This window comes from Hemibagrus wyckioides, linkage group LG03 (genome assembly GCF_019097595.1).
Source record: "Hemibagrus wyckioides isolate EC202008001 linkage group LG03, SWU_Hwy_1.0, whole genome shotgun sequence".
NCBI classification, from domain to species: Eukaryota; Metazoa; Chordata; class Actinopteri; order Siluriformes; family Bagridae; genus Hemibagrus; species Hemibagrus wyckioides.
This window is the reverse complement of record NC_080712.1, coordinates 19,723,692-19,741,942: the sequence shown is the minus strand read 5'-3', so window position 1 is coordinate 19,741,942 and position 18,251 is coordinate 19,723,692. Positions and strand designations below refer to the sequence as shown.

General features: G+C 36.1%; 1 protein-coding gene across 6 annotated transcripts in view; it reads right to left on the bottom strand.

Annotated features, from left to right (window-relative positions):
* The window catches only part of aifm2 (apoptosis inducing factor mitochondria associated 2), a 31,291-nt gene extending 14,398 nt beyond the window's left edge, over positions 1-16,893 (bottom strand). The window contains exons 1-10 of one of the 6 annotated variants that reach the window (XM_058386120.1): positions 16,702-16,892; positions 15,768-15,951; positions 15,532-15,647; positions 15,328-15,447; positions 15,110-15,202; positions 14,767-14,875; positions 14,518-14,670; positions 13,954-14,154; positions 11,824-11,977; positions 1,491-1,506 (exon numbers count right to left, since the gene is read on the bottom strand). In XM_058386120.1, coding sequence (XP_058242103.1) covers position 1,506; positions 11,824-11,977; positions 13,954-14,154; positions 14,518-14,670; positions 14,767-14,875; positions 15,110-15,202; positions 15,328-15,447; positions 15,532-15,647; positions 15,768-15,942 — 1,122 coding nt within the window. In that variant the 5' untranslated portion in view covers positions 15,943-15,951; positions 16,702-16,892 and the 3' untranslated portion in view covers positions 1,491-1,505. Of the gene's footprint in view, positions 1-8; positions 167-250; positions 405-868; positions 986-1,074; positions 1,162-1,456; positions 1,507-2,057; positions 2,155-2,186; positions 6,391-9,429; positions 11,978-13,953; positions 14,155-14,517; positions 14,671-14,766; positions 14,876-15,109; positions 15,203-15,327; positions 15,448-15,531; positions 15,648-15,767; positions 15,952-16,701 lie in introns of those variants that run through there. The other 5 variants (XM_058386116.1, XM_058386121.1, XM_058386119.1 and 2 more) reach the window with 5 other exon arrangements.
* Between the last annotated feature and the right edge of the window lie 1,358 nt (positions 16,894-18,251).

The window sequence follows — 18,251 nt, the reverse complement described above, 5'->3', positions numbered from 1 at the left end:
ACAGTTACCTTTGAATGTATAATTTCAGCATTTTCTGGTATGGTTGGTTCCACTTTGCGTCTTAGACAGAATTCCATTTTATATGGTTGAGCATGCTCAAGAATTTTAAGTGCATCTTCATATGAAACATTATCGAAGTATACTTTAGCACTTAGTATTTGATCACCTGGTGAAATGCAAATAAAAGTTAGAAAATTAAGACACAAATCACAAAGGGGGTGATTAACTATGATTGCAATCTTTTATATACCCTCTTTTACACTTAGATGTTTGGAAGCAGGTGAATCTACTTTCACTTCTTTGATGAAGATCCCCTCTTTCCCTCCACCTGTCACGACTAAGCCCTCAACACATGCTTCTTTCACTGTTTTCACAATCATTTCAGATTCACCAGTCTGCATGTCCTGAAATCACAGATGGAAAAGTTAACAAAAAATCTTTTATAAACTACATAACAGTAATCATTAATAAAGTAGATTTCACAAACATTTGGATTTTAAAAACCGATTAATTAATTTCTGTCTTGAAAGGAAAAGTCTTAAAAGAAATAGTCTCTGTCCCATTAATGCTCCCATTAACATGATATCAATGCTCACTGAATGGCTTGATGCTTAAAAAAATTATTTCTATCATATGCTATGGCCTTGGCAGACAACACATTCCAACCCAATTTAAAACTTGTGGGAGATTTTGCAACAGCATGCAGTTAGACACCATTTGTTTTTAATTTGTCTTTAAATTTAAATAGACATGGGACTTTTCAAATGTACATACATACAAGTATATCTGTTCAAAACATTTTTACGATACTAAATATATGTAAAAAGTGTATGTGTAATGAAAAACAAATTATTTAATTAAGCTTGACCTCTGTTTCATTCATTTTGTCAGATGTGCGCTTATCAAACAGAGATCCAAAGCCGCCTTTTTTGCTTTTTTTGTTGTTTCCACTCTTGTATGCTGAATCGGAGATATCCTCCTCAGCCTGACAAAACAATACATGCATATTTAAGACGCGTTTAATAATTTCACTGATTTTAGCTGAACTAAAGCTGTATTAAGGATTATATTTACCTGTTTTTCAATCGGAAATTCTTCTACTGGGGATGAACCTTGAGGACGAGGTCTTTCCTGCTCTAAAATCTCAGGCTCCTCACATACCTAGGAATATCAGCAATTTTTTTTTAAAAAAAACAAAAAAAAACAAAGAAACCTCATGTATGTCATTTGTCTGCATGTGAATATAGAAGTAAATATGGAACCAAATCTCACCCAAACCCACAGAAGTTCATAAAGCTCTACATGGAAATCCACTCTCCATTAGCCCAGAATTAAGATTTTGTTATTTGGCTCATACGAGTCCTTATGTAGTTGATCCAATTTTCAAATATCACATTTTTAGAAGGTTTCCAAAAGTATTCTAAAACTGAATAATAATCATTTGAGTGACACTCACTGAATCATCCTCCGCTCCTTGTTCCGGTCCCCTCAGCCTTCGCCCAGCTCCTGTTTCAGATTACAAACAGCATTTATCACTGAAAATAGAACTCTGTGAAGTAAATATGCTTAATTATACAGAACCACTAATCCACAAAATTCAAACAATGCTAATCAACACAGCCAAAATTAGTCATGAATAAATGCAGTTGTTTGCAAAGTGCTGAGCTCATTCTCGGAAATATTCAATGGCAGCTCTTACTGTAGCACAGTATTTTATTAACTGACTTAGTGCAGCACATAAAGACAAACATCTGCAGAACTCAATCATCCTTTCCAAAAAAAAGTACATCTATGTGGTTTTGAACTCCAAACACAATGCTCAAAAGAGCAGATAAACACAGAGAAGGCAATATCATTTTTGGCAAACTCAAGATGAATTTCTACTGCAGCAAAAAAAACAAACAAACAAACAAACAAAAAACAAACAAAAACACACTTTCCTGATTTCTGTAACATCAACAATACAAGATCAATGCATTGCAACGTCAACTGTATCACCAGTTATTAAACAATGAGCATTCTGTTAAATTCTCTTCAGACCAAAATGTTGCACTTACCTGAGTTATTGTCTACAAAGCTCTTCCTCTGCAAGTATTATATATCTTTAATGTGTTACCGTGCCTTACCCAATCCACTCTGCATTCCTGCTCTCATCTGTATTTCAGTACAGGAGGAGTTGCAGTGCCCTGCCCTTTTCCACACACAGGTTTGGCAATATCAATAACATGCACACATTTAAAAAAAAAAACAACCCTTTTTATACATCTGCAAATATTTAGTTACTGTCCACATAAATGTTAATGATCATGTATGACACATGCATATACACCTAGAGATTAAAGAAACATTTTGGGTGGTGCTCCTTTAATTTGTAAGAGACGTAGACATTGTTGTTCAGGGTGTTCAACTTCTCATTTTGTAGTCTAACACTTTTTTTTATTAATGGCTTAGTAATCATAAAAATGTTATTGTACTGGTGGTACTGGATGCTAATATATAACATTGCTGAGATTTATAAACACATTATTTATTTAGCCTATTCATCACACATACATTACCATTTCCTGGTTTATTATGTTAGTTTTACAAATTACAGAAATCAGAAACAAACCACACAAACACGTCAGCTAGATAGTAGTAATGCATGTTGTTGAACTTTATTTGTTGTTTGATGCTTTTCATTTACATATTCTATACATATTTTGTCCAGTCAATTCTTTGTCTTTGTTCTGGTCTGAGAATCCTAACACTGCTAAATTCATGATGCAGTTCCACCCTGCTCAAATATTTGCTTTTAGGGTGCCACTAAAACGATAACGCAATGGCCGATTAAGTTTATTAAGAATGGTTGCGTACATGTCCGAGTTAAGAAATTCCACAATTATTCACCATGGAAAGGCATGCATGCAAGTGTTTACGCAATGGACATAATCCAGTATGCTCTAATTACCTCAAACCGAATCAAACATACTGATTGAAAAAAAAATAGTGACAGTTTTTTTTTCGTGAGTTTCATGACAGAAGGGTTTTGACCTATAGTCTTATAGATGTAACCTTAGCTTGTATTTCAGTAAAAGAACCCAGGGTGGTTTTAGTTGGAAAGGAAAAAGTTAAAATCTGTAAATACCAAAAGGAAAATAAAATAACTTGTTTCTTCAGTGGTCTGGGTATAGCCAAGCAAACTCATGCACTGCCTATAGGACAGAAGCTAACAGCTTATGAGTGCAATTGACATCATTAAAAATGACAACAGAATCAACCAACCAGTTAGGTTTTTGGTTTCCAATGTTAAAAATGTCATTCAAGGTTATCTGGAAGGCCAACGCACTGTGAGAATGATGGCACCCTAAACATTAGCCGACTTTGATTTAATAAAAAGCACTTGCAGCAAATGTGTTGAAAGCATTAGATTCAGAAAGTCAACAAATATATCTACCCAGATTAGGGTGTTGATAAAAACAGATTTTAAATGTATTAATATGCTGCAATTTAATAGAAATAATAGTTGTGTATGGTCATGGATTTCCTACTGATGGAAAAAAACAGCAACAATCAGTAGTCGAGGAGTTGCTAGTCTACGCATTGACTCACAAGTGTCTTAATCCACTTGTGCTGTTTTGACTATGGGAATAGATTACCCAATATCGGGAATGTTGAACATTATGAACAATGAGTAACATTGCAAAGTATTGCTAAAGCGGTGCAGTTACCACATCTGGCCTAAAATAGGCTTAACACTTTATATGTCTTTATACTCACTACAGTTTATAAATTGTCATTTTCCAAACTTTAGTAAATTCTTAACATGGCTTTCAACCAAACCACATATTTTGCTCTATGAATTTGAAAAAATGTACATTGTAATAAATGTTGTACTATACAAATATATATTATTTGTAAAATCTATGAAGAAATTACCTGTTGGTGTGACATGGGTTTGTTGCTTTGATAATCACTGAATGTGAATATGTGAATATGTTCTATGTAAAAATGGCATTTTCTTAAATGTCTAAATTTAACAAGCAGCCACATTGTTGCATACATCCTGTATACGAATGGATCATCCGTTTTTCTGTTTTCATGGCCATCTGAGAGAATCCTCAGATGCATATTAATTGAACTAACACATTTGAAATAACACGTTTGATGTGTATTGAGAACACTCACAAGGCTGTTTCAGAGGGTGAAGGTTGCATACAAAATATAATTAAATTTCAGTCAGAAAACAGAACTGGCTTTTTCCCCTCAGGTTATAAGAACATGAGGCCCAATTCCCTCATGATTCCAATTAATCGCAAACATTAAATGATGCAAACCATAGTGTTCCCGAGAAACCATCTTACCATCTTATCATATTTTGAAGAGAAGTTTAATGGAAAAGAGCTATAATAATGCTACTATCAGCTATTGTTAGAAAACCAGAATTTAAAACCAAGATCTAGAAACCCTTAGCTGTATTTAACAAATTCACCAGCATGATCATATTCACAGTGCTCTAAGTCTCAGCGCTATCTGTACATTTCAACACAAATGTAGTTAACAACATATTCTTCGTAGTTTAATAAAGCTATTTCGAAACGGTTGGTCAGTTTTAGTCTACCTTCTAAATGGATGGTAAGTAGTCATAAAGAGAGGTTAACATTAGCAGTTTACTTCTCCTGCTTCTGCTTTGAGTTTCTTGTTAGAAATACATAGAGACATAAATATGCCATTAGGACTGTCTTTGAATTTTATTAAGGTCCGGGTTCAACAAGCTGCCACTGATGGGTCCCTGAGCAAGGCCCTTAACCCTCAATTACTCAGTTGTATGAAATGAGATAAATCGTACGTCGCTCTGGATAAGGGCGTCTGCCAAATGCCAGAAATGTAAATGTAATTCAACTCATATGTATCCACTCCCCTTGACATGAATTCTCTTTTGTTTCTGCTATATATGAGACTATTTTAGAATTACAGAATTATCACAAATATTATAATTTTAATTTTAATAATCTTTCTACACTATAAAAGATATGTCTGTTATGGTTCATGTTGTGTCTTGATATGATGTAGATAAATAGGTTTACGCCCAGATTCCGTCTGCTCAGTTAGTAAATAATGATTATTAATTTATAATAACAGCCAGTCATTCTGGTGCAAAAAAATTTAAAGCTTGACTAAAACAAGCTTTTTGATGAAGTAGTTTAGTATGTGCTATAATACTTATAACAGTTAAAAGTTACATAAATACTCCCTCAATAAATCCCACAATAAATCACTTCAATATTTATGAAGACACATACATACCCTAATATATATTTATTTGTTTAAAAAAATCTCACAATATGTTTTCAGAGAAAGTAAAAACTGATATGAAATTAAAAAGACTAATCAAGTTTTATTCTTATTTTGATCTGAGCATGATCCATCAAGTTCCGCAGTGGTGTCAGGTATCAGTGCTACGATGATGGAGCACAATTTGAATTTTGTAGCATACTGGTGCTAGAGCTATCTGCAATGTGCGCACACACACCCTCTTTACTCACAGACAAGCATGTAAGTCATTATTTACCTTCCTATTATGAACAACTTAACCTATTCATATATTTATATTACCTATTATACATAACAGCTATTCATGTATTAGTAGCAAGCATTAGTAGCAGAAATCAGGAATATGCTAAACAACTTTACATTTTGTCTTAAAATACCACATAAACTCAACACCTACGCAGCATACGCAACCACTGCCACTGCTCAGTAATTATGGCAGTATGAGTTTTACAATAATCTTTTGCAGCTGTTGTGAAATATCCATATTTCCCAAATGTAGGTTTGCCACAAAAGTCTAAAAATCCCTGTACAATACTGCAGACACACCTATTCTAGACTACATGATAGTGTGCACGCCTACAACAAAGCCACACCCACTTTACTGCAGACACACCCAGACCACTCACAAGCACTGCAGTCAGTGCCTCAACAGCTCAGTGCAAAGATGCTGTTTACAAGGTCAAACCAAAACTTTCTTTTAACACACACACACACACACACACAAAGCACACAAAGCACACAATCAATGAGTCATTGCAGTGCAAGAAACAGGAGGCAGGCAGGAGGGCTGAGCGCTGGATCAGGGATAAAAATAGCAGGTATGAAGCAAGTTAGAGGGTAAGGCTGAGCAAAAGAAAGAGACAGGGAAAGGCAGAGTGATAATGCCCACCCGCAGCTGGTGCGTGCCAGTTGGGGAACGCCAGATGAAAACAGTCACACATTGTGGCTGTCCTCTAGAGAGCTCAAGCCTGGTGTCCAGTGATGTCTGGCCCAAAAATATGCTGCGTCTGTGCAGGCTGCTTCCCTCCACTCCTTCTGGAGCTGCAGAATTCGCAGCCTCTTCTTCACTCTTGCTCACTGGTGATGTGCAGAGAGGGAGAGAATAAGCAGGAAACGGTCAGACTGTGAGGTTAGTGAATGAAAGAGAGAGTGTGCTGAATCCACGCTAGGTATCAGTGCACTCTGCAATGATGCTCTAGTCTGCTCTGCTGCAAAGTAAATACAGGCTCCCATGCAGCACATGAGCAGGGGGTGGGCTGTTTTGGCTGTTCCTCTTTTACTCCTCCCATCTTCAACCCCAACTCCACCCACCTCATCGCTTAGACCAACGGGGAAAAAAACACCCAGGACAGTCTGGGACAATGGATTTGCCAAGACAGGAAAAAAACATTCACCCCAACCCCTCCTTCTACCAGATTCCCTGAAGCCCAAAGCATGCAAATGGGCTATATAACTGAATTTGACACTGCACAGTGCATGATTTCATGTCTCAGAAAGAAAGGATAACGTAAGATGCAGTACATCAGGTGATTTGGATCAATTGAGATAAGTACAGGAATAGCTAACAAGTTTAACAGATTTTATGACCAATGAAATGGCATAAGAAACTGAGGTACATATTTTAAAAGTTCTGTGGCATCCAATAATTATTACATTTATATGAAACTTGTGTGTGATTCCACTCTGTTTCTGGCTTAATCCAATTTTGGATGAACTAAGCTGGCCGCAAGAAGCTAAATGATTTAGGACTCTTGCCCAAAACTAAGAGTGATCTCAAAGAAGTGTATGATGTCAACCTCAGCTCAGCCCACTGCAGAGGACACACACAGCAGGAGGCAATATGGCAACCATTTTGTTCTCCTTTAGAATAAAGAGCATACTGCATTTTTTATTTCATGTACTGAACCATTAAAGGTACACAACATAAAATATTTAACCTTACTTGCATTTTTTTAATGACCTGACTCATGCCATCTCTTTCTGACTCTGCATTACCAGCAGGGAGTGGCAAGATGATACTGCATTAGCTCCTGGCCCAAGACCAAAAAACAACTCCACATTAAAATCCATTAAGGTAGTCCAGAAAAACAACCGTCTACCTTCTCCATCTTTTCTCTAACTACCACATATCCTGAGTTTCACTGTTATAACTTTCTTAGATTTAACAACCAAATTCATTTTGTAGTAATGTGAATATTGGCATATTTATACTATGTTTACGGTGCTTTGTATAGTTTGTTTAGATGGAGGGAAAGAGTACACAGACAAGCACATACACTCACATCCACTTCACTAATGCAGACGTATTTGCAAGTAATATTTTTCATAAACCAGCAAACAAAGAGCTAACAAATCAGCAATAACATATCTATGGTATGGTTAAACACAATCAGTCACACTAAAGGCACATATTCACAGGTCTGCAGGTTGCCAGTCATAAATGCAGTTAAACCAGTAATCATGGAACCTCTTGCTGTTGATATAACAAAAACATTAAATCTAAATTGAAATCATTCAACTCATCACTAGTACCACATCACTAGTAATGATAAATAAATACTTTGTTCTGTGCATGTTGGCTGCGTCCCATGTAGTTTTGTATAGCACATTTCTGCAAATTCTGCAGAAAGACAGCAGTTTTACAAAAACTGCAGACATACAAAAAAAGGTACCTCATTTGCTGTATAAGGCAGTATCACACAGATCACAAACATACTGAAATGTAATTATACAGGCTAGTGGTGAAATGTTAGTGTTTTGTGCCTGACTTAGTCCATAGTAAAACTGACACTGACTGTAAGTAGGACATTTAAGGTCAGCTTGACCGACCCAAAACCTAATTTAGGGGTGTATGTCAGAAACGTCAAATTTTCTCAGTGTTCTGTCCGGTGAGTGGCACATTGTAACCTCCATGTCTTGTGACTGAATCAAAAAAAAAAAAAACCTGGTAAAACAGATGGATGAATCAATCCAGTGTTCTATGTTTCTGATTCGATGATCCTTCACTACAAGGTTAGCATGCCTGGAATTCTTTTTTGGTGGAAAGACAGGAGTTGTTTGTGAGAACAGGATATCACAAACAACATAACTGTATTAGGTGAGGGGGTTTCTTAAGTAAATTTTATATGTACACAAGTATTTATTGAGTTTATCTCTAACCTAAGAGTTAGACAGGGCTGTAATACCAGTACATCACAAATAATAACTGTGATGATGACAATGTAAATAAATTCTGATCAGAGGATTTAATACATTTGTATTTGTTATATGATGTTTGTATAATTTGCAAATTTAATGTAAATTAACTAGAATGTATATTATAGTGAATATGACATTCAGTACATTTAAACAACAGCAAATATATATTTAAACTTTAACCATAACCATAACCACACTACTCAGTCTTTTTGTGTAAGACTCGATTGGCATGGCACATTTCGACTTTCTTACTCTCCTGTGCACAGCCTGCTGCAGGTCACCCCACAGATTTTTAGTTGGATTCAGTAATGTTCTGGTCCTGTAATGTTGCTGTAGGTCTCTTCGTAGTCTTTCTGGTAAGTTTCTTGTTTGGAGAAACTTAATGATTCTTAATGATGTCACTTTGGTGCTCCAGTTTCTCTATTTGCTGATGATGGCCTTCACAGTGTTGCATTGTACATCTAATGTTTTGAAATGCTTTTATACCCCTCTACTGATCAATACCTTTCAACAAGTGAGATACCATGCATGCTTCGTAAGCCCTTTGTGGACCATGACTTGGCAGACAAAACCAAGAAAATGCAAAGAAAATCCAAAAGCTGTTCTTAATGTTGGTTAAATCAAAATAATTTCATGGACAGCTGTATGATAGTTACTACTGAACATGAGACTGAATGTGGTTGATTGATTCTCAACACAACCACACCCCTACTTTACTGTAATTTTTTTTTTTTCCCCCCATATTTCCCTAAAAATTTTCTGATGGTTTTTCCGCTTAGTTCTGACATCATCTTTTTTTTTCTTTTTTTACAAAAAAAAAAAAAAAAAAATCACGAAAATATTGCCATTTTAACAAGGGTTTGTAGAGATTTTATGTCCATTGTATATATTTTCCTTAAAAAGAAACCCATGTTACACAGGATCTTAACATTCATAATCTCTGAAATGGTTAATGGTTAGGGTAGCTTGAGAATATTGAAATTCTTAGGAAATAAAACATTCCTTGTATTTTGTTTTATTGTTAAATAATAGCCCTTTGTCTGAAATTTGCCTTTTGAAAATAAGTTAGGAGTCATTTACATTTTATATATAATTGTTGTCTCTAGAGCTGAACAACCACTGTGCTCTCATGATATTTCTCATGATTTTTCTTATGAAACATTCTTTCTACCTGTGTGATACTGGTTCTGTGATTAGACAAAATGAAATGACTTGCATCCTGTAAATGACATATCTTCAGTGCAGCTGAAGGTTTTTTAGTAAGAGTATCTGCAATGTATCTTGTGTTATTTTGGGGTCAGTGAGCCATTTTTGTGCCAACTTGGGGAAATATTATCTTGTTGCAAGATCAAATGACACTGTTTTATTCTCTGACCAGAGGAAGTCAAATTTGGCTCCAAAGTTCCTGGAACATGAAACAGGATGCCTAATGCTATTAATCATAATATACTGCCCTTAGCCTCTGAAAGCCAAAAAAGCAAAAAGCCAATTAAATAGAAACCATTTTAGTGTCAGGTTAAGCCAGTGTTTGCATCATCTTATTTAAAGTAGCAAATAATCTGATCACACATTTTGAACATCATTACAACAGCATGTTTTTAGACAATATATAGACGTGTTGTGCTATGCTACACAAAAATACATGTATATATGTATATATACGTATGTACAGTATACACTGCAACAGCATTTTTTTCAACATCATTGTTTTAATAAATATTTCATAAATATCCCATAAGACGTTACTTCATATCTAATACCCTATGTAAAATGGCTGCCATTTATACAGGCACTCCCTTTTCCCCATTTCTAGAATCCATGACTTTAACAGTAATGCACATATCCTTTGATAGTCTCAGTAACTGTGGCTGTGGATACAATGATATAACTCATGAACTCCATGTACAAATGCACAAATGATTCCAGAGGTCAGCTAGGTTAGCCAAAGGTCATCTGATTTTATGGAAATTACATTTAAATAAATTAAACCCCATGGCTGTTTAAATTAAAATTTTATACCCCTATTTCCTTAAAACTGCTTTGTGACCATGTCCAATGTTAAAGTGCTATATAAATAAAACTGAACTGAACTGAATTTGGCTCTCTCATGCATAAAGACTGAATGCAAGATATTTCTGGACTAAACCCCAGGATTAGTTGAGTTATAGGCACACAGAAAAATACATATATTTTATTGTGCATAGTCTTAAAAACAAAAAGGTTAAATCTACAACCCTGGATGTTGCTTTAGGTTGCTCTACATGGGGAAGGTTCTTCGTAGGTCCCCCATTACAAAGGTTTTTCTCATCAGATTTCCACGTGGAACCATTTTATGCAGCAAACTCATCTGTCCAAAAAGCCCTTCAAGAACATTTTTAGAATGTTCTTGTGTAGAATAATTCACCAAAATTAGTCTTGAGAGATGCTGTATATTTTCTCTAAGCTCAGTAACAATATATTATCAAAATTACTTCCCTTGAGAAGGTAAACTATCCTTAAATTCTTTCCACTGCAGTTTGGGTGGATCAAACCCAAAAAGTTTTGTTGTGTACTTTTATCACCATCTAGAGGTGATCTTGTGGTATTTTTTTTCACTAACGCATTGAGAGCATAAGTAATTGATAGGGAAACAGCATTTTAGTCAGTAATTTAGACTTTTATACTGATCTTATATTGACTGATATCTGTCATGTAAATTGATCTTATGTTTTATACTAAATATAAAATCTTTACTGTAGATTATGTTGGTTGAACTAAACAGTTATATTGTTGCTTTTATTTGCTGCTAAAACTCCAAATGGAGACCATGGGCTATATATCATTAACAATGAAAGAGTACTATATTTTATAAGAAATGTAATTATTTAAGACAGAAATTCAGCATCCAGCCCTGTAGCTCTAGGTTTAGAGAAATAGACGAGAAAGCCATAAGTCATTTACTTTCCCTCTTTAGAGAAAATAATATTGGAGAGAAGAAAAAAAAATCACAGAATACATGAAACAGGATTTTTGATTAATGGTTAGTTACATACTCAAACAGCAAGGCCAATTCTTTTGTTTTTTGACATACACTAAAGATATTTAGGTTTGAGATCAAAAGATGAAGGTGATGGCAAAGAATTTCACAGAGACCGTCATCTGGATCTAGATATTATAACTGTTATAGAGCCAAATATGTACAGTTGACTATATTAAACATTCGTTTCTGAATGTCCCAAATATATTATAACATACAAATACATTATATGCAAGCTCTCAGAAGTAGATTCTTTGTTTGTGCATGTCACAATATTAGGGCATGTGGCTACCTACTAGCTGGGGGCTTTCTGTCCCATTTCCCTCCAGCTCTTCCAAAGTAGTAGGCTCTCACTCTTTCCTTTGGTGACTAAGAAGCGAGGCAGTTTATAACCATTAAATTGGCCCACACCATCATCTCTGCCCATAGCCAATAGCATTGTCACATTTCCTACAAACAAGACAAGAGACACAAAACCTAAATAACAGGTTACATAAATATATACACACAGTGTATACATACATACACACATCTTTTTCTAAAAGAAAAAACTGCAATAAATGTTTCAATACATCTGCCTTACAACAAAATCACACTGATTCTGTGATTAGACTGTGGTTACCTGCTTGTTCTTCTTCCTGAAGTATTACAATGACATTATCAATATGTGGCTTATAGTATCTACACTCACTTACCACTTTATTAGGAACACCTGTACACCTAGTCATTCATGCAATTATCTAATCAGCCAATTATGTGTCAGCAGTACAGTGCATAAAAATAATCTTGAATAATAAACTTGAATATTGCTGCTGACCATGTGCATGGCCACAATTTGTCATCTTCTAATGGCTACTTCCAACATAATAATGCGGCATGTCACAAAACAAAAGTCGTCTCACACTGGTTTCACAAACATGAATCAGTTCAGTGTTCCTCAGTGGTTGTAACATCTCGACCTGCAACGCCAGACTGCCAAAGGGAACCCTTGACCAAGTTCTAGCACTTCCGGGTCAAGGTCACTTCGGGGGTCATATTGACTTCAGGGTTTTCCACGGAATTAAAAACTCTTTAGCAAACAGAAAGCCCCTACCCATTAACATTAATCCCAGTGGCATTGGAACAACTGCGGCATGCACGGTGTAACTCCAAACTGGACTTAAGAAGCGTGTATTACTTGGTTCACATCAGAGGGGGATGAATAGAAGACAACCGTTAATACCACAAGGGGGCACTATGAATACTTAGTAATGCCATAGGCCCAGACCAGTGTGCCCACCATTTTTCAGACTTTTATCAGTCTAAGTGAAAGCAGAAAAATGCGAGTTCCATAGACACTGTGAAATTCCTGGGATACATCATTTTGCAACGGGGAGTAGAAATGGACTTGAACAAGGTCCGGGCAGTGACAGAATGGCCTCAGCCGACCAAGGTGAAGGAACTACAATGCTTCCTGGGGTCCAATAATTTCTCATATAGCCATCCCTCTCACCTCTCTCTTATGAGGGAAACTCAAAAGATTACTCTGGACTGAATCTACTGAGCAGCTTTTAAAATACTCAGTCAGTTTCACTACAGAACCTATTCTCAAACACCCCGAACCAAGCATCTCGTTTGTAGTAAAGGTGGACGTCTCCAGCTGTGGCTTAGGGGCAGTGTTATCACAGCACCATGGGGACCCTGGGAATCTGTTCCTCTATGGCTTTTTTCTGTAAACTGACATCAGCAGAAGCAAATTATGATGTAAGAAATCATCAGTTGCTGTCCTGGCATTGGCTTGAGGTGGCACAACATCCCTTCCAAGTGATTACAGATCACAGGAACTTGGATTACATAATAAACGAGAAACACCTACACTTCCGACAGACTAGATGGGCCCTATTTTTTCTACTGCATTTCCCCCACTTTTAATGTCTCCCTCCTCAAACCAGTACCACCCACTCATCACCAATACCTCCACTAACAGTACCCCGCCAACTCTGAACATCGACAGCTACCCAGTATATCTCGTGTACACCCTCCTGGATTCCTGGCACCGCAGGGGCTGACTTCAGGGACTGGAAAGGGTATGGCCTTGAGGAACAATCCGGGGTCAACACTGCAAACATCTTGGACCCAGCTCTCATTATGGAGTTTCACAGATTCCACCCTAATCAACCCAGCTGCTTGACCCTGGGGTCACCCACATTGTAGAACTCCAGGGGGTGTTCCTAGAGGTAGGAGCTATGTAACATCTTGACCTGAAAGGCCTCCACTAGACCACCAGAACCGTCACCAGAGTTCTAGTGCTTCTGGGTCCAGTATTATTATAGTGTTTCTAATACATGTTCCTTGATGAGTGTAGATTTCAAACTAATAATTTCACTGGTATGTAAAATTCCAATGTAAAGCTGTTACAACCAAAGTGCAAGGTGAAATGTTGTTACCTGTGTTGTATGAGGTCAATGGTATTCCAGACAGGCTGTTAATAATATTTTTCACAGCCACCTTGGCATGGAGACCTGCATGATAGGCCATTTTGGGTTCATTTACATTAGCACAGTCTCCAACAGCATATATGTTTTCAAAGCCCTCCACCTGCATGTGCTTATTCACTTTGAGGGCTCCATTCTGTGCCAGACATCCACCTGAAGCATGAGCAGACACACAGAAAACAAAGTAAAGGTGAGGAATATACAAGTCTTAGTATTGGAATTGAAAGACCAAACACAGGTATTTATTCACTGAATAATCAATGTTTCAAACATTACTTTATATACAATACAGGTCACAAAAATTACACAAAATTTCCACTAAGGTGAAATTTAGAATTTTTTTTAGATTTCTTTTTTTTTATAACCAGATTTGAGAAATAAAATAATTTTAAATAGATGTTTAACATTCACTAACACCTACATTTAACAAGTAAGTATCTATATTATATAAAGGCAACATTTATAGAAAATCCAATTTCATTCATTCAACATATGCACACAGAAAAATTAACTGACCAAGACTGGACTTGTATGCATCTGAATTGATCTTGCACCCTATACAGCATATAATAAGGTCCACAGTAAACTGCTCGTTCTTATCTGTCTTGACCACTCTGCCCTTCTGAGTCACATTCAGTTCCAGCTCATCAAGGTTTGAAACTTTCTGTCCTAGATCATAAAAAACATCAAAAATGATTAAAACCTGAATATTCCTCAGGATGAACTTTGCATGTACGCTAAATCATTGCCATCATAAAGAGTTACCTAGAAATAATTCCACTCCCTTCTTCAGTAGTACCTGTCTGGCCTGTTCTCTTACACTCTGGAGCAGCTCTGAATCAGCCAAGTCATCATGTGAGTGTATAAGAATTACCTGCATTTGAAAAATTCCTTAATTTGTGTTTTTTGTCTGCTATTATTAGATTTTAGCCAGTAATAATGATTTTTTTTTCAGCTGCATTAACCAGCAGAGAATTGAAACAGAAAAGGCTTGTTAAGACAAGAATGTAAATTCATATACTGTGTACATATTATAATCATACAAATTATTACTGAATGTTTTATAGAATGTTTTGATTTCAGGTCTTTCTGTAACAAATATAATTACCTTCTTGTTCGGATATTCTGTCCTGATTTCAGCAGCCATTTCCACCCCAGTGGCTCCACCACCAATTACAAGCACAGAGTCAGCTGCCTGGATCTGGGAAAGGACATTACATTCTTGTTTAAACACGTCCTGTTTAGTAGATAACATCATAAGGCATGTTTAACAACAGAAGTTAACATCTAAACAAGGAAAAAATTAGTATGAGCTGAAATGTCTACCTCTTTCACAATATCTTCATACTTCTCAATCGCTTTCTGGTAGGAATCCACAATGGTGCACTTCCCAGGAAAAGGTCCATCTGACCCAGTGCAGAGGATGAGATGTGAATATCTTACTTCCTGAAAAAAAAATATTAAAGGCTGTTTAGGTTCCAATACTACTGTTGCAAAATAATACATTTTCTAAGATACATCAGTCAATACCTTTCCATTGTCAAGCACAACAAATTTTTCTGTTGTGTCTATTCGTATCACGCGCCCTTGAAGGAAATTCAGTCCAAATGTTTTTTGGTACGGTATAAAGGTTTGCTGGGCGAAACCTATGCAACCATACAGCACTGATTGTTAGACATTACATAAAACATCCAATAAAAATGGTGGATATATTTAAATCATATTAGTAAGATATAATATAACAAATTTTGTTATGTTTGCCATACCACTTTGAACTGAAGCACGAAGTGAGGCAACATTGTGATGAAAAGCGTCTGATGGGTTAATCAGAATAAAGGGAACCCCGTGACTTTTGAGGTGCTGGGCAGCTGCAATACCACCAAACCCGCCACCAACAATAACCACATGGACCTTCTCGTCAATGGACAACTGACCCCCCATAGTATAAATCTGCAAAAACATCAAAGTATGAGCAAAATAACATACAAAACCAAAACATTTTATCCTCTTTTTTAAGACTTAAAACCACACGGTTTATTTATACTGTAAGGCAATTAGCATTAATGGTAGACAAGACTAAGTTTACTTGATAGATGTAGCTATTGACATTTAAACACTACAAGGTTTTAGAAGCCCAAAACTGATTTTACCTGCAAAGATCTGTTTCATTAAATTGTTGCAAAACAATAACAACAAAAGGTACTGAAACAAGATTTAAGACAGTTTTTAAATGCGGGCTATGATCCATACATAAAATACCTTAGTATTTTATCGTACAAGTGATAACATCAGCCCAAAAGTTTGCCATGACTTCTTGCATGAGTGCGCATGCGCTATTTTGGCGTGTTGCGTTTCTAGGTACAGAAATACCAGGGACATCTGCAAATATCTAGACTTCTAGGGAATCTAGACTTATGCTCCTTCCAATTAACCAGTTATAACTGTTGCGCTTTTTTTCAGCCTACACCCTGAGCAAATAACTGGTCCAAACAAAGCTGATATGAAGATATTAAGTACAGACCCGGAAATTAGTCTGGCAATTAGTGTGACTAGGAAGTTTAAAGGATTTTCCTTGGCCATGTTATTATATCTAAGTGCTGTAAATATATATCTATATATATATGTCGATTTTGAAGCAATCGTTCAATGAAGAAAGAAACGTTTTATAAATAATATGCAGACGAGTGTTCAAATATTTACCTATACGATCAGGAAGTAGCTAAGGAATGTCACCAAATTCCAAAAGTCAGTCTACTAATGTCGCTTTAATTCCCCAATCCGTGTCACTTGCCCGAACCGCAACGCATGCGTAAGTTAGGGAGAAGACGCGGTTTAGGTAACGATGATGCTGTCCGGTCTTTACTACGCATGCGGTAAGGGTTTACGGCCTGTTTGGATCCACTGCGCATGCGCAAAAACGTACCACACGGACCGTCAGATCTTTTTGTTACGTAATTACAACATATAAAAAATATTAAAAATTTCCATAAACAAAGTTTTTTCAGGGTTTTTTTTTTTAGATTTTGACCATAGAATATTTGTTACTAAAAATATGATTTAAATAAAATATGAAATATTATGTAGTTATGGATGCTGTTCCTATCAGAGTTCCTATTCCTCTTCTATTTGTTGCAATTCATAAAATTGTGGTTGTGAGAATTTGTTTTGTCTTTCTCATCCAAACCCTGTTAGAAATAGATGGATGTTAGTATATTAATATATAAATGTCTTATTAGAGGTGATTTCTTACAATGTACTCAACTATATATTTATTAGGAAATAAGGTTAAAGACCACCCTGATTATCCATTTTTGCTGCAATGGTTAAACCAAAAAACCCCCCAAAAAACACTCTCAGATTCTTTCATAAATACAGATGAATAGTGCTGAGAGCTTGAGAGCAGGGTTGCCAAACTTCTCCGTCTCAAAATCTCCAGAACCAATCTCAGAAGACTCTTTTTTTTTTTTTACAAAACGTTGACAAAATAGAAAACGCACTTTATACTCTTTTTATTCTATCTGTATAATAAGAAAGCACCACTAATGCACCATAGCTGTATATAGTAAATGTGTGCATACCTTAAGTAAAACAGGACAGAAAGGTCTTCAGTGGGATTGTCTTTCTCCTCATATGATGCAATTCTCCAAACTTTCTGAATTACATGACATGGAAGACTATACTTCAAACAGGTTTTGCTGCATGCCAAAAGTCCATATCTTGGTGAAGGATGGACTTGAGTTCATAGTCCCAAGAACTGGGTGATTCTGGAGTTTATTTTTATTTATTTATTTATTTTTACAGTTTTTAAGTGTGTGCTTGGTAGTAAATGCATGTTTATTTAAATCTGACTTCTTACCAGAAAGTATGACTTTACAGTATTTGCAAAAAGCCTTTGTCACATTTCCCATCACAGGCTGAAGCCAATCTTTAAATACAGTTTTTTTTTAACCTTTGTCTCTGAAATGCTTGTCATACTTTTTCTCTGCTATCTTGGCTTGCTTATTGAGTAATGACAAAATGTCAGGCCTCTCTACTTTATGTGTCTGAATTTAAGCAACTAGTCAATTTTGTTGCTTAAATTGGATTTGACTGTTTCGAGTGAAGAGTCTGGCAATCCGAAAGCAGTACTGTCCCGCATGGTGCAGAAGAAAATTATAAATGTAGTTAAGTTAAATTATGTGGCAGGAAAATTAAAATAATTCACTCCTCATTTGTTCACTCCAAGATGGCATAGGTTCAGCAGAACCCCA